This window comes from Pezoporus flaviventris, unplaced genomic scaffold (assembly GCF_033815535.1).
Source record: "Pezoporus flaviventris isolate CSIRO_AGI_PZ_B2104156 unplaced genomic scaffold, CSIRO_AGI_Pfla_v1 ptg000002l, whole genome shotgun sequence".
Classification (NCBI taxonomy): domain Eukaryota; kingdom Metazoa; phylum Chordata; class Aves; order Psittaciformes; family Psittacidae; genus Pezoporus; species Pezoporus flaviventris.
Window position 1 is genome coordinate 69,503,361 of NW_026892550.1, and position 23,866 is coordinate 69,527,226.

The 23,866-nt window shown below is 53.6% G+C and overlaps 1 protein-coding gene across 1 annotated transcript; it reads right to left on the minus strand.

Annotated features, from left to right (window-relative positions):
* Positions 1-4,662: 4,662 nt before the first annotated feature.
* On the minus strand, positions 4,663-23,747 carry LOC133274773 (adenylate cyclase type 10-like). Its single transcript, XM_061464296.1, has 26 exons — positions 23,362-23,747; positions 22,986-23,179; positions 22,574-22,678; positions 21,420-21,458; positions 20,723-20,866; positions 19,092-19,297; positions 18,570-18,663; positions 18,170-18,255; positions 17,421-17,609; positions 17,186-17,307; positions 16,475-16,551; positions 15,998-16,187; positions 15,037-15,089; positions 13,607-13,760; positions 12,724-12,916; positions 12,105-12,191; positions 11,398-11,678; positions 10,613-10,749; positions 9,952-10,077; positions 8,171-8,425; positions 7,207-7,545; positions 6,908-6,974; positions 6,260-6,431; positions 5,773-5,880; positions 5,436-5,614; positions 4,663-4,864 (listed from the first exon to the last, which is right to left on the minus strand). Exons 1-26 carry the CDS (start codon positions 23,745-23,747, stop codon positions 4,663-4,665), a joined length of 4,185 nt encoding a protein of 1,394 aa, XP_061320280.1.
* Positions 23,748-23,866: the final 119 nt, after the last annotated feature.

Sequence of the window (23,866 nt, forward strand, 5' to 3'; positions counted from 1 at the left end):
TGAGAAACAGATTTTGTGGTGACACAGCACCCCACAGAGAATTGAGTCAGACAATGGGACTCATTTCTGGAATAACCTTATAGACGCTTGGGCCAAAGAGCATGGCATTGAGTGGGTATATCACATCCCCTACCATGCACCAGCCTCTGGGAAATCGAACGGTACGATGTTAAAAACTACACTGAGAGGAATGGGTGGTGGGACTTTCAAGCATTGGGATACACACTTACCAAAGGCCACCTGGTTGGTCAACACCAGAGGATCTGCCAACAGGGCTGGCCCAGCCCAGTCAGAACTTTCACATACTGTAGAAGGGGATAAAGTTCCTGTGGTGCACATGAAGAATTTGCTGGAGAAGACGGTCTGGGTTATTCCTGCTTCAGGTAAAGGCAGACCCACTCGTGGGACTGCTTTTGCTCAGGGACCCGGATATACTTGGTGGGTGATGGGGGAAGATGGGGAATTCCCGTGTGTACCTCAAGGAGATTCAGTCTGGGGGGAAAACAGCCAATGAACTCAATTATATGCTGTTGCCTGGTATATAACACTTTTATAGCCCATCAGCTGGATGCCCATCCCCACCACTCTGGGCTTTGAAAAGAAGAAATGTGCTGTCATGATCATCAGTGGAGAATAAAGTCATGGGAAAAGCCAGCAGCAGCAGCAGAACTCTCCTCACGTCACCATCAACTGACCCTGACTTCCCTCCGACCATCATCCCAACAAGGAATGAACTTTGACAAAACCAGGTGAGCTCAGGGGAAGCAGGGGGAGGAAGAAGGGAGAGGAAAGAGCGAGCGGCTGTGTGGTTCTGGGTTACAGGCTCAGCTTAAACCACGAAATACGGTTATTACAGTGAAGGATGATGGAACGGGCTAACACTCAAACCGGGATGGAGGAATGCCCTAAACCGAACCTAAGTAATTTCCTTAAAAATCATAAAGAAACAAACTGGGGAAGTTGAAGGGGGAGAGAGCAAGGCGGGGGGGAGGGGGGGGGGGGGGGGGGAACCCCAAAGGTATGAAAATAGCTTGGGTGCTAAAGGGGATCCTGCTGAGCCACAAGACCCACCCATTCCTTCCTCTGAACATACTTTCTTGGTGTTTTACCGGCTACTGCGAGGTAACAGCTGTCTGGGGAAGCAATATTCACCCTTCATGTGGGAAAAATGGAACTCTATCAATAATCAAGGTAACTGCAGCCTGCAAAATGCACAGGGAAGAGGCAAGGCCAGTCATGCTGTGCTTGAAGCTTCCCTGAAGCTGTTTGTTCAGGTCAGCTCTTCCATCCGCTTTGTCTTTCCCTCAAACCCAGGTTTCAAGCCCCTTCCCCACTCAAACCTCCCCAAAACCACCCCACGCCACCGTCTCCCACTCAAACCTTCCCCTTCCACTGTTCCACAGGTTCCCAAAACCTTTATTTCACACACAGCCCTTTCCACCCACTTCCACAGCCCCACACACTCTCCTCAGGGAGAGGCACCCTCCCCACACCGCAGCTCTGAACCTCTGCAGCCACCTACAGGGCTGGGAGCAGCATTTTCGTTACGGGAAACCCCTCTCATTTGGAGCTAATGTAGACCTGCAGGCTCCTGGAAATCTGGGAGCAGTGTTTCCCTCAGGAGCCCCCATCACCTCAACCCCTCTCTCGTCCGGGACAGCCTTTCCGTTGTTTCCACCTTCTTTCTGCACCTCAGCCCCGGGGCATCCCCTCAGACCACTCCAGGGGGCGGAAATACCATCTCAGATTCAACTTTTCCATTTTACATCTCGCTCAGGAGGCTTGTTGTCCTGAAGTTACCCTCAAGTTTTGCTGCGGCTGGAAATGAAACCACCTGTAAGTGGCCATAAAGCTGCCAGCGGCATGGACCAGCACCCTTCCGGCAACGAGACTACCCGTCCTTTGGAGAGGCAGCTCTCTCGACGCCCCAGAGCCCAAGGCTGGTATGAGCGTGGCTCTCTTACCAGGATCCCTGCCCAGCTGCAGAGGACTGGATGTGGCTGGGCTGGATATCACACTGGGACTCCCACCCTCAGCCACTGACACGTGCTCCCACTGTACCTGGCAAAGGAAGGTGGCTCTGGTAAGCTCCTCCAGGAGCTGAAACCACAGCCCTGAGCACAGTGAGCACGCAGCTTTTGCTCTTCATGTCACAGAATCATAGTATCCCAGACTGGTTTGGGTTACAAGCGACCTTAAAGCTCATCCAGTCCCAACCCCCTGCCACGGGCAGGGTCACCTTCCACTAGAGCAGGTTGCTCCAAGCCCTGACGAGCCTGGCCTTGAGCACTGCCAGCGATGGGGGAGCCACAGCTTCTCCAGAAGAAAGGACCTCAGCTCATGGCCAGGGAAAAGGCCACATCGCCCAAGGCCTGGCTCAGCCGGTAACTTGTACAGGTGCTGCTGGGGCCAGCCAAGTGCTCGGTTGGAGTCTCATGGCCCTCGCACCCCAGCCCATCCGCAGCGGGGCGGAAAGCCGCAAGTGGCTGGGGCTCCAGGCGAGGTTCAGTGCTCAAGGCGGTGGAGCTGGCCCCTCGCAGCAGTCTAAATGCACCAAACAGCTTGCCTGTGCTCCTGACTGTGAGGATGGAAGGCACGGACCCAGAGGTAGAGTACAAGCTGGATTGCTTATTACAAGGATTACACGACATTTATACGCTTCCAAGCAATTAGCCAAGCACCTCTGTGTCTGCCTTGCGGTTACGTTTACGACATCGGGCAAAAGGTGTACCTGATCTTTCTTATCAACATCCTCTTTCCAGTTCTGACATCCTTGTTCCTTCCCGCAACGCGGAGGTGGAGGCGGCACGCCCGTGCTCTGCAGCTTCTTGTCCCGCCGCCACCAGGCGCAGCCCCTCGCCGGAGGAAAGCCGCCGCCGCTGCCTCCGCCCGGTTCTCGCGGGAGCGCCATTTTCCTTCCCGTCGCTTCGCCTCGTGACGGACGGGATATGTAGCATTCAGATTTTGGGGCAGGTTTACATCACCTTGATTTTCTGCTGCTTTTTTAATGTTTCTCCACATGTCATGCGCTGCGTCTACCTGAGCCGGGCAGGGCCAGGCAAACACTGGTGATGGCTCTGGGATGGGCAGCGAGTGCTGCTGACAGCAGCCCCAGAGCACCCAGAGCAACAGGAGAAGCCTCGCTCGACCCTGCAGACCTCGCAGCGTGCGCAGCAGGACCCCAGGCACGAGCCAGGCTGGCCTCGCCACACGCGACGTCACAAGGGGGGGTCAGTGCACCCTGTGCCCTGGAACCGGCAGATCCCGCTGCAGCCGCCCTCCGCAGGGTCCTGCTGACCCCAAAGAGAAGGCCCCGGCCCCCAGGACTCTCCCAGCCCTGCAAGAGGCCGCACAGCGGCAGCACTAGCAGTGCTCCACTGACTCTGGAGCGAAGGAGATCAACAAATGCACACGTTCAAGAAGTTCCAAGGAAGGCCGTAGGGCATCTGGGCTGTACCAGTAACACGTGGGTGAGGTGAGACACTTCACTTGGACTGAGGATGGGAAATGTACAGTGTATACACCAGATGGACATGTCAGTGAAGCTGTACCTGTCAGTCTGAGGACCCTTTTTACCATCAGGTGACTACCACTGCTGGTAAAAAGTACTGGAAGTTGCTCATTTCCCTGCCTCCAGGTGTGAACTTCCACCTCATGGCTCTTCTAACTTGTTAAGACTTGGATGATATTGAATGCTTGCAAAGGATTTAATCCAGGGAGCCACTGGATTTGTTTAGATGAGACCACTGGGCTGAAGATAGTATTCATAGTATTACGTGAAAACTAATACATGCTTTTATATAATAGACTTCTATAATGCAACAGGATTTTAAAAGCTCTTTTAAAATGACTGCACTTGGCTGGAAAATCCTTGCGAAAAGAGGTAGATAATTTTAAAATCAATTTAAACAATAAGTAAAATGAAAAAAAAACAACAAAAACCCAACAAAAACCAACCAAGCCCAGCAAATACTCCCAAATAAATGCCTACTTCTCCTGTCCTTTCCCTTCTCTGTCCTGCTCCTTTTGATGCAGCCCAGGATATGGTTTGCTTTCTGGGCTGTGAGCGCACACTGAAGCCGGCTCAGGTTCAGTTTCTCATTGACCAAATGCTCAAAAGGAACATGACCAGCAGGTCAAAGGAGGGGATCCTGCCCCTCTACTCTGCTCTCATGAGACCTCACTTGGAGTATTGTGTGCAGTTCCATTGTCCTCAACATAAAAAGGATATGGAACTGTTGGAACAAGTCCAGAGGAGGGCCACGAGGATGATCAGGGGACTGGAGCACCTCCCGTATGAAGACAGGCTGAGAAAGTTGGGGCTGTTCAGCCTGGAGAAGAGAAGGCTGCGTGGAGACCTCATAGCAGCCTTCCAGTATCTGAACGGGGGCTATAGGGATGCTGGGGATGGACTCTTCATTAGGGACGCAACAAAAACCAACCAAGCCCAGCAAATACTCCCAAGTAACTGCCTGCTTCTCCTGTCCTTTCCCTTCTGTGTCCTGGGAGATATTTACAGATCCTGTAACAATAAAAGGATTTAATCTGAATGCGAAGGGACACATGAATATTTAATAATTTGTATGTATTGCTTCTTACGGTACTACAAATATTTGGAGAGTACCGTCTTTCTCCAAATGTAAGATAGATGGTGGTAATGAACTATATGATCATTTCCAAGCCAGCATCATAGCTCGTGCAGGCTGCTGACAGATACAAGTCCACTGCCCTGTCTGTGCTGGCCCTCATGCGCGCTGCCAGGCAGGACAGCCTCCATCCAGCAGAAGTGCCCTCCAGCCTGAAGAGGTGCTCCAGTAAGGAAAGACAGCGGCTCTGCCGCAGCAGCCAGGCGAGCTTCTTCTTCCTGCCAAGCAAGAGAAACTGCTAGGCCCAGAGGCTTTAGCTCTACAGGCTAGAGCCTATGAGCTGGGTCAGACAGGGCCAGGGGGCAAAACGGGTGCCAGACAAGACCGTTACACTTCCTTGGAGGAAATAGAGCTGATGGAGGGGGAGCTGCCAGAAGGGAAAGGGGCAAACAACAAGTACCACAGTGGGAAGCTGGCCGCTAGAGAGGATGTTGGCCTGACAGCACCAGGGGGGCCAAGCTCCTCTTACTGCTCCTTCTCCATGCCCTGGTCCTGCCTCCAGCCCCCCCACCCCTTTTCAGTACAGCTCTCTCTTCCCAGCCAGCACCAATCCACTGCCACAACTCGTGCCAGCAGACACATCCCTGGCTGCAAGCTGCTTTGATACCCTAAGGTATGCTTTGTTCCAAGGGCCTCAGAGGGAGGGAGGGAGAGAGGAACTTTATCGTTCCCTGTTCTACCCTCACATTGCTCTGTGTGGCCTCAAGCCTCGTCAGGTCTGTGCCCATATGCCTGTGACCAGGTAGGAAATAACTCTTTCTCCCCCGGGTTCTTGGTCGTGTTTCTTACTGGGCCTTCTGTGGAAGGGAAGATGCTCTTCTGGCAACATAAGCGGCACACTGCAATTTTTCAACCTGCGACCTGACAAAGTCTTCAGCGCGGTTCCGGGGAAATGGCCTTCCAAGCAGGCTCAAAGCCTTTCTGATCATTTTCTTTGCCAGCTCTGTGCGTCCCACACCATAGCAGACCTGCACAGGAAAAGGGAAACATCGCAATGTGGACTAGATGCCCAAGAGACTGCAGGGATCTGCCAGTGGCCAGAGAAGCCAGAGCTCTCCTGTCCACTGCATCTGGGGAAGGCATCCAGCTCCATCACTCAGGAGATCCCTCCAGACCGCGCCTTTACCTCCCCTTTGAGGCTGAAGAAGGTGGCATCTTCAAAGCGGGATATCACATTCGCTTTACTCTTTAGAGAGTTCCTCAGGATATCTGCTTCGCTCAGCTTCCTGAGGGCCTTTGTGAAAGCACACGGAGAGCAGGTGAGATTAGTGCAGAGCCCATGGCTACCCTTGTCCTCCCCCATTGCCTCTGGCATCTGTCTTCAGAGGGTCTGTTTCTTCCCCTGGTGATACCTGCACAAACAGTCATGTTTTTGACTGTGTGCCTCAGAGCACAGGCACCACTGATCGTTCAGGCCTCCTCCCTGCTAATGCCCCTCATGCTAAGGGCACAGCACCCAATGCCTCTTCCCACACAAGAGGCAAACCAAAGGAAGAAGTGAGGCTCAGAGCTCAACATCTTCCTTCCAAGGACCCACAAAGTCGTGTCCTAGTGCAACGCAAACTTGTCCTTCCCAGAGCCAGGCAGGACACACTGCAAGCAGGGCGACTCACCATGTAGTAGTTGGAGACATGCAGGTAGGCAGCTGCAGTCTCCAGAAGATAGTAAAAGGCTCTGGCAGCATTGCCCAGTGTTGTGTAGTGGTGAACCAATGGCACAAGCACTGACTCCACGATGCCTTTGCAGTCACATGAGAGCGCATTGTTGTCCTCTCTGTCAGTCGCACTACCCAGAGGACAGTGCCCAGGGGAAGAAGAGAGCAAAGAATACAAGGGTATCATCTAGAGTGGTCTTCCTTCCCAGAGACAACATCAAAAGCCCTTTGTGCAAAGCAGAGCAGGAAGCCACAGACAGGTACTAGTCATACAAGTCCTTTGGGAGGAGGGAGTAAGGAAGAAGCTAGGCTTTCTGTCACCTCCCACAGGCAAACCACCTGAGCCCTTGTGGTGGCTTTTTCCCTGTAGATTTTGCAGTACTACTCTGCAGGAACTGGAAAGCGAGGGCTTCTTTGACACTGAGCCGTGGGCGTCCTTAAGCACTCACTCATCTCCACAGCCATCTCCTCTCAGCTCCCACCCCACGGAAAGCCTCTTCGCTAAGCTAGAGTCACAGCTGACAGCCAAAAGCCAGCATTTTCTTTGTCTCCTCTGCACACCCTGAACTCACTCGCTTCAAAAAGAATCAGAACCTTGTCTGCTCACCCAAAATCCTCTTCCACAAAAGCTTGCTGCTGCTGCTGCTCCTGCTCCTCCTGAGTATCTGTAATACCTTGAAAGAAAACCAGGGACACCTCCCACATGTATCCTGGGATAAGAGTTGCTCTCCCTCTCCCAGTAGGCCTGCAAGGATCCTTGCAAGGTGCTAACACACTGAGGAAAGTCTGCAGTGGGTGTCCACTCCTGCTGGGCTCGTTCCTAGCAGATCTACTCCCACTCGACCCCCAGCACCAATCCCTGGGCTCCCGGAGGGCCCAAATTACAGAGCATGGTGCACAGCATACCTGCAGAGATGTAAAACCTCTCCTTCTTCAGCTGTTTTCCAGCCAGCACCAAGGCCTTCCAGGTGTGTGGGTCATCCCCATCATCAAAGTCCTTACAGCTCCCTTTGTCCTGGGTGCTGCTGACAGCGAAGCGGTGGAAGACAATAAAGTCCCCTTGGCCGCAGCTCTGGCATTTGTGTGCATACCGCTCCAGGAAGGCAGCACACTTGGAGTGCAGGGTGACCCGCTGTTTCTGGACCCACAGCTCGTAGGCAGCCTCCCGCAGCAGTGGCTTATGGAACATCAGCACACCAAATGGACACCCCACACTCTGCTTGCTTGGGGGGGAGGTCTCCACACCTGCAAGGCAAAGGGCCTTTGTATGAGCCCAAGCTGTGGCCAGATGGGGAGCCAGTCATGCCTCGGTGCACATCCTGAATAGCAACAGTGCTGCTGCACGCCAAGCCCTGCAGCATGGGGTGAAAGGGCTGATGCTAGCACAGCCTTGGGGATGCAGTTCTCAGCTGCACTGGTCCAGGCAGGAGCTGGGGATGTTGTTGCCAGCCAAAGCAAGCCCCAGCCAGCACTTTCTCCCCGCTCTTGGCATGGCAGCCACCAGCCTCCTGAGCAGGAACCCTGCATCACAGGGTAATCAAAGCCCAATAAAAGCTTGCTGAAGACCCTGGGCCATTCTGGAGGGCATCTTTTGTCTGGATGCTGCAGGTGGCTGGGAGAGGATGTCAGGGATTCCACTCGTCCCATGCCTGCGCTACGAGCAGCACTTGGATTCAGGGGAGCAGAGGCATTTGGGACAGCTGGTGGGAACTTCCCTCCAGTGCAAACCTAGTGTGCTTTCAGACTGACTTGTAACAGCTTTGACAAACCCATCCCCAACAGCCATGCCAGCCCTCACAGGAAGGGAATCACGCCACGCCCTTAGGAGCCCATCTGGGAGCTCCTTGTCCACCCCACTGCTACCACTTACCAATCTCTGCCTGCGGAGGGGTGGCTGGCTCCTTGCTAGGATCTTGGACGTCTTCTGGCTCCTCAGTGCTCTCCGTCCACTTGAGGATGTTGTCACTCACTAGACTGTCCAACAAGGTAGTCATCTTGTGCCTCATTCTAATCGGAAGAATGTATGACAGCAGCTGGGTAGTGAACACCGGCCCGATGATGGCTGCAAACTTCAAAACAGTCTGCTCCAGTGGGGTGATCTCGTCCAGCTGAGCCAGCACAATCTCTGTCAAGGAGAAGCCACACGTCTCAGTCCTACCTCTTCCCCACACTGAGGCTGGAGGCACTGCAAAGATTCGACGCATGAACAGGATAGGCTTTGGCCCTACACTGGCCACTTCTGGGCAATTGCAGCCCAGGACAGGTGTCTGCACAATGGCTCCGCTCCTACTGGATTTGCAGTTCACAGGGCCTGGGAAAAAGTGAGACACTCAACAGACACACTCCCCCACTGGGATAGGGCAGGATCCAGCAGGTACATGCGTCCCACAATGTGCCCTGCCAAACCTGGACTAGGTTTTTGCCAGCCCTGCAAGCAGGGAACAGACAACTTTCACCACCTCAGAGGTGAACTCAGAGCTCCCGAGAAAGGTTGTCTCAACTCAGCCAGACCTTACTCTTCTTTTCTTTGACTTTTCTTCTTGGGTTGCTTTGGGCAAAACAACTTAAGAGCAGGAATGTTTCTTCAAGGTTCATACAAATGGCTACTGACAGACAGGAGGGACATTCAACAGTCATTGACAGTTCCCCTGGCTACAGGTGAACTTCCATGAAAATCCACAGGAAAGTGGTTTATTTTTTTTAATTACGTGTGTCTTGGGTTCAGCAGTAGCAGTCATTTTTCTCCTTCTTAGTAGCTGGTGCACTGCTGTGTTTTTGACTTTAGCCTCGGAACAACGCTTGTAACACCGATGTTTTTAGTTGTTGCTAAGTAATGTTTAGTCTGACCAAGGATCTTCTGAGTCTCATGCTCTGCCAGGGAGGAGGGGAAGCCAGGAGGAAGCAGAGACAGGACAGCTGACCCAGACTAGCCAAAGAGGTATTCCATACCACAGCACATCATGCCCAGGATGTAAACTGGGGGCAGTTACCAGGAAGGGTTAGATCACTGCTTGGTCGGACTGGGTATCGGTTGGCAGGTGGTGAGCGGTTGTATTCTCTTCCCTTGTTATTTCCCTTATCATTATTATTATTGGTGGTAGCAGTAGTGGTTTGTGTTATACCTTAGTTACTGAACTGTTCTTATCTCAACCCATTGGAGTTACATTCTTTCCATTCTCCTCCCCATCCCTCCGGGAGGGGGGGTGGGGGGGTGGGGGGGAGTGACAGTGTGAGATGCGTGGCTGGGCTTAAACCACCACAACATGCCATGAAACCACTGTTAGCTGGGGAACTCAAAAAGAAAGTAGCAAGATAGAAGCTGTGTTCAAAGGTGAGTCAGAGGCAAGTCAAATTTTTGTCCCAGTAGAAGATTTGCTTCTGTGAGAAAAGGGAGTCATTTTAGTGTTGCATCAACAACTTTTCCTCTTCTACCTGCTGCTGGAAAGCAACCAGCAGGCTCAAGCTGCTCCACACACAGGAAGGAAAAATGGTTGCCCACAATGCCAGGACTGTTGCTGGTTGGAGCAGAGCCACCTTTTCCAAGGACAGCCCCAAAGCTGAGAGGGTGACTCTGCAGCACAGTGATGCCCAGCCTCGCTCCAGCCCCTGCGGCACAGCCAAGAGCCAGCAGAGTGGCTCTCTGCCCCTCACCTTTCAAGTTACTGGGCAGCATGGTGCTGTCCAGGTTCACGCCTGGCCTTACAATGCAGATCATGGCCGCAGCCCCTGCTCTGGACCTTGAGCTTGCTGTGAGGGATGACTCCAAGACTGCAAAAGCTAGGTGGAGCAAGAGAGAAGGAATGAGGCAATTTGCAAAGTGACCTGCAGCCTGAAAATGTTTCCAAGTTCACCTGAAATAGTCCAAGGCCCCTTCACACCACACAGTACAGGTGCACTGACCTGCGGGTGCTGAACATGCTCTCTGAGCAGAGCAAAATAGTTTTCACTGGAAGTTTCCCGCTCCTGGCCCTCACCTCAAGCTGGAGTTTGTTCTCAGTTAAGCTAGCATTTGGCCAACATAAGTTCTGTGCTCATGAGAACGTCTCACGACCACAACCTACGTGGTCCAGAACCATTTCCCCTGAGGTTTAGCCCCAAGAACTGAGGCCCCTCCAAGCCACAACTTGTGAGCCACTGCTTTGGCTGTCCTGACAACAAGGCACACAGAAGCCCGTGCCTCTGCCAGGCCAAGTTCTGCATGATCTGCTGCAAGATCTTACTCTGCCCCTAATCCATGGGGCAATGAAGGGGCAAGTTTGTGCTGTAGGGAATGCAACACAGCAACTCATTAGTCAGTGGCAAAGGTTCTTACTGTTCAGGTTCTCCCAGCTGTCCTCTGCTTTTTCACCCCACTTCTTGGTGCGGAACAAGAGCATGTCGTTGCAACGAAGGAAGTGCACCAGCTCCTCCAAGTAATACGGGATCCCCAAGCTTCTTTGGACCAGGAACCTGGGCAGGAACAGATCCAGCAGTGATCAGCACAAGAGAAGTAGAATCATAGAATGGGTTGGTTTGGAAAGGACCTTAGGATCATCTAGTTCCAACCCCCTCCCATGGGCAAGGACACCTCACACTAGACCATGTCGCCCAAGGCTCTGTCCAACCCGACCTTGAACCCTCCCAGGGGTGGAGCATTCACCACATCTTTGGACAACATGTTCCAGTGACTCGCCACCCTAAAAGGAAAAACAGTTGAGGTGGGTAGCAAGCCACTCAGGCATAGCTGGGGAGCCAGCATCTTTGTCACAGCTACACCTCACTTCTGAAAGGGAGGTCCTCCTGCTGGCATGTGGTTTTTGGCCCCCCTGAACCTCCAGCCTTTGCTGAAGTCCCTGGGGAAAGACTTGCAGACAGTGCCCAAAGCACAGAGCAGCAAGCCCTGCCTTTCCTCTCCTCAGGAGCTTAGGTGCTCTCTGGCAGCAGGGCAGACCTCTGCCCCAGGGAATCTGCCACACAGCCTGGCCACTTAGACCAAGCCCTTTTCACACCCCAGATATGCTTGGCCTTGGGGGTCTTCCTCCCTTCCTCCTTGTGAAACAGCAAAGGGTTGGCAGCTCCTATGCTTCGTGTCCAGGGAGCTCCCCTGCTCCAACTTACCTCACTAAAGCCCTAGGGATGCTGACCACTCCAAGGTCCTGGCAGAGCTTCTGCACCACAGCTGAAGGTTTCAGCTTCTCTAGTTGAAAGCAGATGATTTTATGGGACATCAGGTTGTTTGCTGTGGCTTTGTGAAAGCTCTCGGTTCTTGCAAAGCCGGGACATAAGCTCATGACCATGAAGACAGAGATGTTCCAGAGCAGAGGTGCCATGATACTCCAGGAGGCGGGGTCAATGAAATGGGCATTGTCGATGACAAATATGGCATTTCTGTCAATGGTCTGGAAAAAAAAGAGTTGTTCTGAGGGGAATCCAGTGGATTCTCAAGTGTCTTACAGGGAAGGAGATTTTGCCTCTGTCTCTTGAGAGGATGCTCTCAAGTCTCACCCCAACCAACTCCGTGCTTGGAAGCTTCCCAATGCCTAATTTCTTTGAGATTTTCAGGTCATGCTTAACATCACCTGCCCTGCAGAAGGAGGGAGCTTGGGCAAGGGAACGCAGAATTCTCTCTCCTCCAGGGAACGCTTTAAGGGAGGAAAGTTACTAGTATGCTTGTCGGGCTATGGAGAGAACATGGGGGGTTTCTCAGGCCCTAGAGGGCAAGGACCGGGTCCTCCCACCCACTCACACTGCTGTGGCGCAGAGCCCAGAGCCAGCAGGGTTGTTTTCCTCCTCTGACCCAGAAGGAGAAAAGGAGAAATGCTCACCTTCTCTAGCACTTTTGCCCAGGTTGAATGCAATTCCTCTTTCCTTTGCATTTCATGCATTTGGCGAACCTTGTCTGAAATGGGAAACTAGACAGAAAAGCAAAGTCAGGGAGAAACATGTCTCCAGGGCTCGCTACACCTACCCACCAAGCAAGATGGCAGAGCAAACCCTCCCTGCTCTGCCTCAGCACCTTCCCTCTCCCCAGCACGGGTGCAAGAGGCCACAGTGGGACTTCAACTAGAGCCTAAAGCAGAGGCTCAGGCAGAGCTGCATCTTGGCGGTGGGCTGAAGAGCTGGTTCTCTGACTGTGGGATCTTGGGCTGGCTGGAGCAGACCACTCACACAGCAATGACCTCAGCACAAGGTCAGACCCAGCCTCATTCCAGTGCTGCTTCCAGAATGCCGAACAAGGCACCAGGCACTGCCAGATGCAGCGCGGGACATTAAGTCACCACATACAGGCAGCCCCCGGGGCCAGGAATGGGAAACATGTGCTGTGACCCCCTGCAATCCCTCCCCCTGAGCTAAGGCACTCCAGCAGCCTTAGAAGACTGCTGAAGAACCAGAAGGGCTCAGGAGAAAGCCTTCTCCAGGGTCAGAGAGGCCTCTCGCTCTCACCTTGACAAGGAAGATGTCATTGAGGAGGCAGTAGTTGCTCTCTTCGATTATCCCGTTGAGATTTGTCCGTAGCACGTGCTCCCTGGCACTGCACGATTCACACTCATGGAGGCCCATCACCCTGGCCATCAGAATACGCATGGCAGAGAAGGACTGCCTCACGTTGACCTCTAGCAGTTCCATGCCAAATACCCTGCCATGCAAAAGCAAAAGGCACTGAGATCCCCAACGGCCCAAGTCTTCTAAGACAAAAGAGCTGGAGTTGCCTTTAGGGGGAACTCTTCAGCCTCCCACTTCAAAGTGGTACCGGGAGTTTCACTCCTTGTAAGAGAAAGGGCACAGAGAGGCAGTTGCTGCCAAGCCACTGGGAGAGCTAGGTCCAGACCCCTTCTGGTTTCTGCAGCGCTGGTCCATGTCTCCCTACCTCCCTACTGCAGAGGGACTTGCAGAGCTAAGAGGTGATCATGGAGCAAGTGGAGTTTGCCTTTGGGCTCCAGACCTTAGCAGTCTGCCTCTCAGCCACAGAGAGGCTTTTCTGGCCCAGTATTCCTTCTGGGAAACAGTCAGGGGGCAAGCAGGGCTTCTGAGACAGGCCACCCTGCTATATGTTGCATCTGGAATCCAATGCAAAGCACCGAGTTTGGGCTTTTTCCTTCTATTTGTGAAGGAGGAAACACCACAGGTCAAGAAGCACCTCCAACACCCCAAAGAGACAGGGGTAGGAGCAGAGCACGCAGGAGATAACTATGGAATGCCTCCATGAGGCTTTTTGAGGAGGCTTCAGTCCAAGGCCAAGGCACACTGGCCAAGGGGCTGGAGCGTTCCATGGCTCTCAGGGATGGAAAGAAGTAGTGTCCCAAAACTACAGGACAAAACTCTGTACCTGCAGCCAGCAGACTGGCCTAACTGGGACAGGTGATTAAGTAATTGGCTCTTCCCAGCGCCCCTTGCGCCCTCAAATGCCAGTATGTGTCTTTGTCCAAAACGGTTAGAGGCTTCCAAGCAGTTGACAAAGAGGTCAATCTCCTTCTTCTGACCTGTGAAGACAAACAAGAAAATGAGCTGCTGGGGCATGCTAGAAAGCAAAGAGCCATCCCTTTGGCTGGTACCCTCCACCACAGCTTCCCTCCCACTACCACATCTGGCAGCCTACGATACCCCTGCTGCCTTCCAACCCTCTTGTCCCAGCTTTTGCACCTCTGCCTTCCTCAGAGTGGTAGCGGATGCCCTGTCCCACAGAGATTCAGACAGCCCCATGCAAATCCCCCCTCAGGGATCCAGTACAAGGCTGGAAGGGATGATCTGAGTTGCTTCAGGCAGCTGTGTCCCAAACAGACTTAGAACATCTTCTCCTGGCTGTACGACTGGCCACAGAGCACATCAGTGTTGATACACAACCGTGTTTTAGTTCTTGCTGAAGAGGGCTTGCACAGCATCAAGGCATTTTCTATTTCTCATGCCACCCTGCCAGCAAAAGCAGGCTGGGGGTGCACAAGAAGTTGGGATGGGGCACAGCTGCAACAGCAGACCCCAGCTGGCTTATTTCATTGCATATGATGCTGTGCTTCGCAAGAAAAGCTGGGGAAAAGGAGGAGGAAGGGGGCACATTACGAGTTCCTGTGTTTGTCTTCCCAAGTCCTTGATACACATGTTGAAGCTCTGCTTTCCTGGGAATGGCTGGACACCTGCCTGCCACCAGGAGGCAGTGAAAGAATGCCTGATTTTGCCTGTCATGGATGCACAGCAGCTGCTTTACCTATTAAGCTGTCCGTATCCAGTGGGCTCACTTTTACCCTTCCAATTCTCTTCCCCATCCCACTGTGGGGAGTGAGCAGCCGTGTGGGGCTGAGTTCCCTACCGGGGTTAACCCATGACAGGGCCCAAAACATCCAGCAAGACACTGAGTGATTAAAGGCGTCCGTGATGCTTGACTTTTCCATGTTTACAAGCAGATGCTGCCAAGAAAGCACCTCTGAGGAGTACAAGGGGGAGAACCAACCACCAAAACTCCCCATCAGTCTAGCAGAAGGAAATCTCTTTCCTGATCCCAAGGATGTGGGACTGGTTTAGCCCCCAGGGTGTGAGCAGCTTGAAACAAACCTTCCTATCAGGTCTGGAGCCTGCCTGGGATCACCGAGCGCCTCACCCTGCTTCCCACCCCAAAGATATCAACTAAGTAGGCACTGAGAGAGCCAGCACTTCCTCAGGGCCTCTGCAGGCAACATTATCCCCAGCAAAACCTTTTCCGTTCCCAATACATGTTACTGAGGGGAAGAAACTGGGGTTCAGAAGAGCAAGGCATTCTCCACATACCCAGCAAGGAGGCGTTCTCTGGCATCTTCATGGCAAGAGCCATGCCAAATATGCTAGGAGCAGGGGAAAAAGAAAGTACAAGTCAGTTAGCTGGTTAGAAGCCAAGGGACATCAAGAAGCAGCCTGGCATGGAGGGGCTGGATGTGCTCCTCAGGGTACCTGTTTTTCTTTCGAGCAGCATGTTATCCCCTGCATGCTCCCCCCCACCAAAGTTCAAGCTGGCATGCTGAGAGAGCTTTAAGCATTAAGAAACCCAACAGCCACACCAGGACAAGAGAATATATTGAGAGTCCGTCAACAGAGGCCAGACCCAGAGACATGTGAAAGAAGCAAGAGTGAGCTGCTGGTTAGCAGATATCTTTACTGCGTTGGCCAGGAAAAACCGAGAGTCTTGGAAACAAGGACCCAATGGGCTGGGATTCCAAGCACCTGGCACCTCTGGCTTAAGTCTTCCTGTATTTTCAGAGACTAACATTCAAACCATCATCCAAAAAGAAGGTCAAATCCTGGCCCAGAGGAAGAGCCCAGGTTTGAGGAGGAAGACATGATGAAGAATGTCCTGAGGGTCCACCTTTATCCATGGGAACCAGACTGGCCCAAAGCTTCCCACTCAAGAGCAGCTAGGACAAAACCTTCTTGGGTCAGCATTACCAGGGCATGTGGTAGAGCGAGCACAGCACGGAAAGCACAGTTTGAAAGCCATTTGGACAGAGCCTGAAAGCCAGGTTGTGTCTACCAAAACAAAACCTTCCCCATTCCTGTGGTTTCACTCCCACTCTCCCAGCAAGAGGAAACAGCAGGGAAGAGAGGTAAAAAGCCTCCTACACCAGGGCTTCTGACCGTCTCATCCACAGTGAATGGAGAGCGGCTTCTGCTCTCTCTGCAGAACTCCTCTATGCTGGCCAAGCTGGACCCTTGATGCCACCATCCCCTCATCCAGACTTCTCAAGAGGACACTCACCTGTTGGTGGTGATCCCCACATATTGATAGACAGTGACAGGATGTTTGAAGCCTTTCATCTTTCTCTCCGGCAGCTCCTTGAAGTAGCAAGAGGGCAGCCCAGAGCTGGCACAGGTTGTGGTATCACAGGTCACCAGCCCAGAGTAGCTCATCATCATCCGGGCTGCCAAGTTCACCTTCTGGCCAATGACTGCCAGAGAGATGAAGAAAGAGCACACAGTGATGTACCTGTGCCACCAGCTCCACAGTGCCCTTCCAGACCAACGGCTGCCCTACATCCGACACCCGCAGCCCCACAGTGGGTTAAGCAGATCCCAGGGGAACAACCAGCTGTGGAGCCCAGTGTCCCACCCCAGCCCAGGACTGGTGCTGCCTGGGCCATTCCTGGCTGGTTGTTGGACAGGCACTCTCCCCAGCCTGTCTTCCTCTTCCCACCAGCTCACGCCAGTTTCCCACACCGCACACACGTGCTTGTACCTGTGTACTCGTGCCTCAGAGGGTGGCCAATGAGGCCACAGAACGCCATCCCACTGGTAACAGACACAGACACTGTCCTGGCACACAGGGAAACAACACGGCTTCAGAAGCGCTCCAGGTGCAGTCCTGCCCACCCAGCTTCATCTCTTCCCGCATCTCCCCTCAGCACTAGCCTGGGCCACTGGCCATCCTGCCCTGCCAGCCTGGGGTTCGGGGTACAGAGAGCTCAGGGCTGTAAAGGACCCAGGCGGCAAGGACAAGGAACAGGGCTTAGAGCACAGGCAGGAACTTTTGGGCACTTCTCCTGAGACCCCCTTCCCTGAGCTGTGACCTGTGACCAGTGGGAAAAGAGGGAGGGAAGAAGGTGCCACAGCGTCACTGCCTGTGATGACAGCAATGTAAGATCAGGTGTCTAGGCCCCATCACTGTTCACAGGCCAGTCACCCAGAAGGTGCTGCTTCTGGCACCAAGGAGCCTCTCGCCTTCACTAGGGCTCATTCCAGCATGGTGGCTAGCAGGGTGTGCTTGGAGACACTCTGCCTGGCTGCCCAGGGATAAGCCCAGGGGTTGCCTGCCACCTCTCAGGGCACTGTTTCCTTCCTGCCAAGGAAGGGAGGACAGGGGAGGGTAAGCTAGACGCAACACTCTTTCTTCCTCTGCTTTACGCTGGCCCAGGCAGCATGCGCTCCCTCAGCCCCACCAGACACTCACCCTGTTTTTGCAATGATCTTGGAGCACGAGTTGAAGATCTGAAAAGCACTCTGCAAGGCATGAATGCTCTCATGGGCCAGCTTTACTCCAGGGAGTCCGAACACACAAAGGAATGTACAGCCCTGCCAAGGACAGATGCAGCACATCTTGCCACAATGCCTAAGAAGGAACCTTCCCCTCTTGCTCAGTATCCACCCTCTTGGGTTGGGGGGAGATGATTCCACCTCACACTCACTTTGTCAAACAGGAAGACTTTGTTCACTTCACCCTTGTGAGGACAGACGATTTCCTGCATCAGGCTGCTGACTTCACTGAGGACACTGCGGAAAGATACTATGTCCTTTGTATCAAAATTCAGGTGGAGGAAGAGGATGGTGACTGGCCGTAGCTCACAGAGGAAGTCCTGCGGCACTCTGTCTTCAAGCTGGAAGACAAGAGCATGACGGCTTCACAAGCCTGCTCTCCCAGGGGCTGCCCACGCCAGGTACAAAGGGAGAGCTGGTGTCCTGGCAATAGCAGGTACTAGTAGGGGAAGAGAAGATCCTCCTCTCGGTTTAAATGGTCGGCAGGCTGCCCAGCTTGCAGCAGTCAGATACCAAATCAGAACACAAATGACAAAGGCGAGAAGGGCGCTCCGGTAACACCCCATCTTGGGACAGTTACGGACATGAGTGGTGACACTGAGCGATGCTCATGGGGCTTCAGTGGATTCTCCCCTCTATCCTGCCATCACGTCCACAGAACATGAAGAGCCATACCCACAGAAAAGACAAGAGATGCAAATGTCTGCCCCACCACCCATCTCTCTGAGGACAACTCATCCAGTGGTGCAGCACCTGTGCCCCTTGGCCTAATTTGCCCACATTGTCATCTCGGGATGCATTTTCTTTGTTTGGCTTGCTCTCATGGAAACTCCCTCTCTGAATGCACCACTTCTTCTGCCCTGCAAAAAAAGCAGCCCCAGCAGCAACAGCCCAGGCGTACCTTCCTGAGAACAGCTTTTGGGATGTAACTAAGTATGTCTCCCACATCAGTATCAGGGTTCAAGAAAAGAGCAGGCCTGACAGCATCTGCGGAGAGGAAACACACATGGTTGCTGTGGGAAGATGGGACTACGAGCTGTTGGAAAGCAGGGGCTAGCACTGGCAACAGGGGAGAGACTCCTGCGTTTGCTTGTGTTGCCACCTGCAGGTGCTTAGGGCAGAGCTGTCCCCTGGAAGGAGATGGCAGCAGCAGCAACTGCCCCAGCTGATGCACAAGAGGGCCAAAAGCATGACTGCTAACTGAGAGGGGAAGAGGGGAGCGGTAGTTCATCCCTGACCCCTGCAGCAGCCAGGCCCCACGTTTCCAAGCAAAACCAAAACAAGGTGAATCTGGCACTCACATTCGTTTTCCGTGAAGCAGCACTTCTCCTTCTGTGGAAGCTTGTCTAAAACATTTTGGCATTCCGACAGAGACATCTGGTTCATGCCCGTAACCTGAAGGTACACAGAAGGAAAGCACTTGACACTGGCTTCTCCAGGAGTCCCAGGGGACAGATCCTGCCCTCCACTGTCACTGTCCAGAAAAGGGGAGAAGAAGCCTATCTGGCTGGACAGGACAGCAGTGCTTCCTCAGAAACCCTGGAGCTGAGCAGACGTCTTCCAAGCATCCCCCAGCTGTCAACAGCTCCGTGACCCACGGAGGACACTGCTGGTGGGGCCAAAACTCTTCCAGTGCCTCCTGACCCCTCAAACCAAGCAAGCCCAGCCCAGAGTTACTCCTAACATAAAAGGACAAGAGCATCAGCTGCTCTCCCCTTTCAGAGCTACAACTCTCTCCACATTCAGCTCTTCAGCTTTCTGAGGCCTCCCTCCTTCAGGTCCAGGTCCTCAGAATGGCTCTAGATGCTGTCCCATCCACCTACCTTCACAGCTGTTTTGCCCGCAATATGGCTGGTTCTGAGCCTGTGCTTCTCACATAGCTCCCAGCAGGAGGCTGAGAGGACAATTTCACCTGCTTCCGCAAGCTTTTCGGCCTCACAGACATCCTCCAGGGCCTTGCCAATGACACAGAAGTACTGCTGCCTCTCGTCTCCAAACCTCAGGTGGTGCATATTCCCTGCAGAGATCCCTGGGAGAGAGAGAGGGAGAAGCAGAGCTCTACAGCCTCCAGCATTTCAGCTGTTCAGAAGCCAATCTGAACCCCAGTGGGGAGATGGTCATTATGGAGGGGGAGGGCATCCTCCATCCTTCTCGAGGGGCTACTGACACAGGACCCTTAAATGGGTGTTAAGAAATAGACAAACCAAGTGGACAGTGACACTGTGTTGAGAGTGCTGGCTGTCTTAACCTGCCCCAGAAACCCAGCAAACCAAGCCCCTGATCACCGCCCACCCCCTTTACATGCAGGCGGGTTGTAGCTGTCTGCTCAAGAAAAACTACAGCCTGCAAAACCCTTCTCACAGCCTTAAGCAATGCAGCTCTCCTTTGCTCTTTGTGAAAGGCAGGGGAGAATCCAACACGGAAAAGGATGCAAAGCTGCCTCCACCTGAAAAATGAAGGGATAAGTTCCTCCTGCAGGCATCTGGCCGACAGCAGATGCTCAAAGACCCCAGTATTCAACCTGACACCTGCTCTTCCTTTGAGCTTCACAGAATCATAAAACCATAGAACAGTGAGGGCTGGAAAGGACCTTAAGATCACCTAGATCCAACCCCACTGCCATCTCGCACTAGACCATGTCACCCAAAAGGCCGCCAAATTGGTCAGGCAGGATTTCCCCTTAGTGAAGCCATGCTGGCTGTCACCAAGCACCTTGTTGTTTTTCATGTGCCTTAGCATGCCTTCCAGGAGAATCTGCTCCAAGATTTTGCCAGGCACAGAGGTGAGACTGACTGGTCTGTAGTTCCCTGGGTCATCCATTTTCCCCTTCTTGAAAATGGGGGTTATATTTCCCTTTTTCCAGTCGTCAGGAACTTGACATGACTGCCATGATTTTTCAAATATGATGGACAGTTGCAACTTCATTCACCAGCTCCTTCAGGAACCGCAGACGGACTGCATCAGTTCCCATGGGTTTGTGCACATTCAGGTTCTTAGGATGATCTTGAACCAGATCCCCTCCTACAGTGGGCCGAAGGTCTTCATTCTCACAGTCCCTGCATCTGCCTTCCAGGACTTGGGTGGTGTGCTCAGAGCATTTGCCAGTGACGGCTGAGGCAAAGAAGTCATTAAGAACCTCAGCCTTCTCCAAATCCAGGGTAGCCAGTTCTCCTGATAGCTTCTGGAGAGGGCCCATGTTGCCCTAGTCTGTCTTTTTATTTGCTACATACCTATAGAAGCTCTTCCTGTTATCTTTCAGATCCCTTGCCAGGTTTAATTCTAACTGTGAACGCACACAAACCCAGTGGTCTGGTGTCCAGCTACAGGTGGCCCCTTGAATGCTTGCAGGAGATGCTTTCCTTTGGCGCTAGCCCCAGGCGGGGATCCCCGCATTCCCTGCCAGTGTGAAGCACAGGAGAGTGCCACAGATCTGCACCTGGCACAGCACTTGTACCTATCTTAAGTCGGAATTTCTGACCCACGAGCATGTCATGCCTCCGGTACTTCTTCTGGATCTGCCAGCTACAGTGCACCACAAGGCTGATGGTCTTGGCCATCTCACTGGGTCTTGCTCTCCACAGCAGCAGCACAGCATCCCCTGGGGAAAGCAAGGGAACGTCAAGGCTCTGCTGAGACCTGACTCTCCCTGACCTACGCTCCATGGCAGGGACAGCAGAAACCAGATGACGTGCTGAAAAAGATGGACTTGTGGGAGGCCATAGGCCTCTGGAGGACCTCTGGACTCGCTGGGACTCCTCCTCCTCTTGCGGCCTGGCAGCCTGAGCTGTGCTGTCACCAGCCCGTCCCTCCATTCCCCCGTCCCCCCGTCCCTCACCAGCACTCCAATAAATGCCTTCGGCTTCACCTTCTAGTAGGTCTCCTCCTCTCAGTGCTGCCTCTGCCCTCACCCCCAGCACAGAGCCCTGCAAGCTGAGGCAGAGGGAGGGGAGCCACCACCCTTGCCGAAGCCAAACTGCAGGCCCAGGGTGGGAAGAGAAGCCTGGAGAAAGTGCGCTGCAAAGGCGTATGAGAGTGGCCAGGAAGACGGCTCAAGGTGCTGCACAGAGCCTCTGAAGGAGGACAGCAGAGCTGCCACAGCAGTCCCGTGCTGCAGATTAATACCCATGGGCATCATCATCCTAAGTACGTACCAGCAAACTTCAAGATGTCACCTCCAAGAGTCAGCATGTCTGGAGACAGAGGGAAGGAAAGGAAGAGTCATGTGGACACCTTCTTCCATAATCCACAAAGGAAGCCCCCGTGCTCAGAGCGGAGCACCCAGGCGATGGTGCACTATCCGGCACAGCTTAGGAAAAGCACCACCCTGGCCTGCCTCCCAGGCTCCCAGGGGCTGCAGCCCTGGTACCTGCACAGAAGGCACAGAGGCATGGCCTCAAGCTGCCACCTAATTTTCAGAATGGTGGAGGCTGGAAGGAACCTCTGGGGTCCATCTGGTCCAACCCTGCTCTCAAGCGGGGCAGAGCCAGCTGCCCAGGACGCTGGCTAGATGGCTTTGGAAGAGCCAAAAGAGGAAGATTTCTCAAGCTCCCTGGCAATCAGTCAGTCACCCCTCACAGCCAAAAAGTGTTTCCCAACTTACAGAGGGAAACTGCTGTGCTTCAGTGCGTGCCCATGGCATGGCCTCTGGTCCTGACAATGAGCACCACTGGAAAGAGCCTAGCTCTGTCTAATCTGCTCCCTCCCTTGAAGTTTTAGACACATTACTGTAAGATCCCCTGAAGCCTTCTCTTCCCTAGGCTAAACAGGCCCAGTTCCCCCAGCCTTTCCTTGTAGGAGAGATGCTCTAGACCCTTCATCCTCTTCGAGGCCTCTTCTGCTTTTCTTTACAAATGCTGCCAAAGGGGTGTCCAGAATGTGCTCATAATCAGCTCAGAAGGGTCAAGACATCCCCTGAGAAAATGGGCTTGGAAGGGTCTCTGTCTCTCCCTGTCTTTCCCACACAACGCCAGTGCCAGCATGTCCAGGTCACTTGTGCGCTGGCACTTGCTTGGTGCTCTCAGCCTGCTCTGGGCCCCCAGGCACCATGGAGCTGGGTGTTCCCATCAGAAGCACAGAGGTGGCTGCTGAGAAAGTGGGTGCCTCCTTGGCCACAGTGGGGAGCAGAAAGGACCTGCACTTGTCCTGACTTGCCAGGAGAGCCTGGCCGTTCTCACTGTTCCTCCAGGCCACAGAAAGTCCCAGCCCTTCCAAGGAAGCAGGACTAGGTTGCCCAGGATACCAGCCTCCCCATTCCATGAGCAGCCCTATGGCCTGCCGCCAGGCAGTCCTGCAGCATGGCTCTTACCCTCCAAAACGTCACACAGGTAGTGATTGAGGTCTTCCGCCAACTCATCAGTGCCTCTCTGTGAACCACCCTTCCAGATACAGTGCTCTGTCAAAGAGGTGAAATCTGTAACAGAGACACCCAGAAATCAGGAAATGAATGCCCTGGGGACCAAAGGACCTGGCAGCCAGTTCCACACTGGCCAGCCGGGGTGCCCAGCCCGGCACCTTCCCATGCCCCAACACAGTGTGGGTTGCAGCAGTGCTTAACCACCCATGATAGCCCATCCTTTTTGGGAATCCCAGCAGAAGACCTCAGCATTCATTATGGCCACTCACTATCAGCAGCAGGGGCAGGGCTCCAAAGGGCCTGGTGTGTGCCAGAATGGCTCACGTTCCTCGATGTCACAGTTGCTCCTCCCTGCGCACCCTACCTGAAATATCTGCAAAGAGCAGCACTCCGTGGACTGCCTGAAAGCTGGTCCCGAGGTAGTCGCTAGAAACAAGGCTGGGGAGAAAAGCTGCTGCTTTGTCCAGCTCTGAGCTGCAACGTTTCCTCTCCCAGGAAGAAGACGCCATCTGCACCCTGTGGTGTCCGGGGTACCTCAGGATCATCTGCTGTGCCCAGCTGGGAGAAGAAATATGACCCCAGTGCGCCATGTGAGGTGCCTGCATGTGGGGCAACTGTCCCTCTGCCCACAGGGTGGCCACAGTCACTGGCAGTGGCCTCCTCAGTAGGTCTTTGCTTCCCTGTCAGCTCTCCACACACATCACAATGAGCTGACAGTGACATTCTCTGCGGGTCATCACCTTTGGAACTGCTGCCCAGTGGCCGAGGCTTCCTCCTTGACACTGGGCCACTGGCTGGAGGTGGCCAGCACCACCCCATTGCTTGGGGACAGCACCCAAGGGAGGCACATGCAGACCTGCTGCAGTGCCTTGCACACACAGCTGTTTGAGAGCACTGCTCCTTCCCGACAGCGGAATAGCTTGTCACCGTTTTCCCAGTAGTCTTGCCCGCTTCTTTTTCCAGTGCTCCCTTGCTGCTGCAGCAAAGGGAAGGGACAGTGCTCTCTGGTCTGGAGACAGGAGGGGGAGAGGGACTGGGAACCCTTGCTGGGCTGTATCTGAAGAGCACCAGGCAGCATGCAGTGGGCCACCCAGAAGTCCAGGACAGACTCCAAAATGGTGGGCATGTTATCTGGCAATGGAAGTAGTTAAGATTTTGTAAAGGGCTATGTGTATGAAAGCTTGGGGATGTTGAGTTTACACTTGCAGGTAGCAAGGAAAAATGTTTCCTTACTGTCCTGGGTCC

Excerpts from the sequence above, each read along its gene's own strand:
- LOC133274773 (XM_061464296.1), bottom strand. The coding sequence starts at position 23,747 with ATGCCCACCATTTTGGAGTCTGTCCTGGACTTCTGGGTGGCCCACTGC. Across the intron at positions 18,256-18,569 it reads CTGCTTCACGGAAAACGAAT|ATGCTGTCAGGCCTGCTCTT; the intron begins GTGAGTGCCAGA and ends TCCTCTCCGCAG. Across the intron at positions 12,917-13,606 it reads GGCCAGTCTGCTGGCTGCAG|GGTATTTGGCATGGAACTGC; the intron begins GTACAGAGTTTT and ends TTTGCATGGCAG.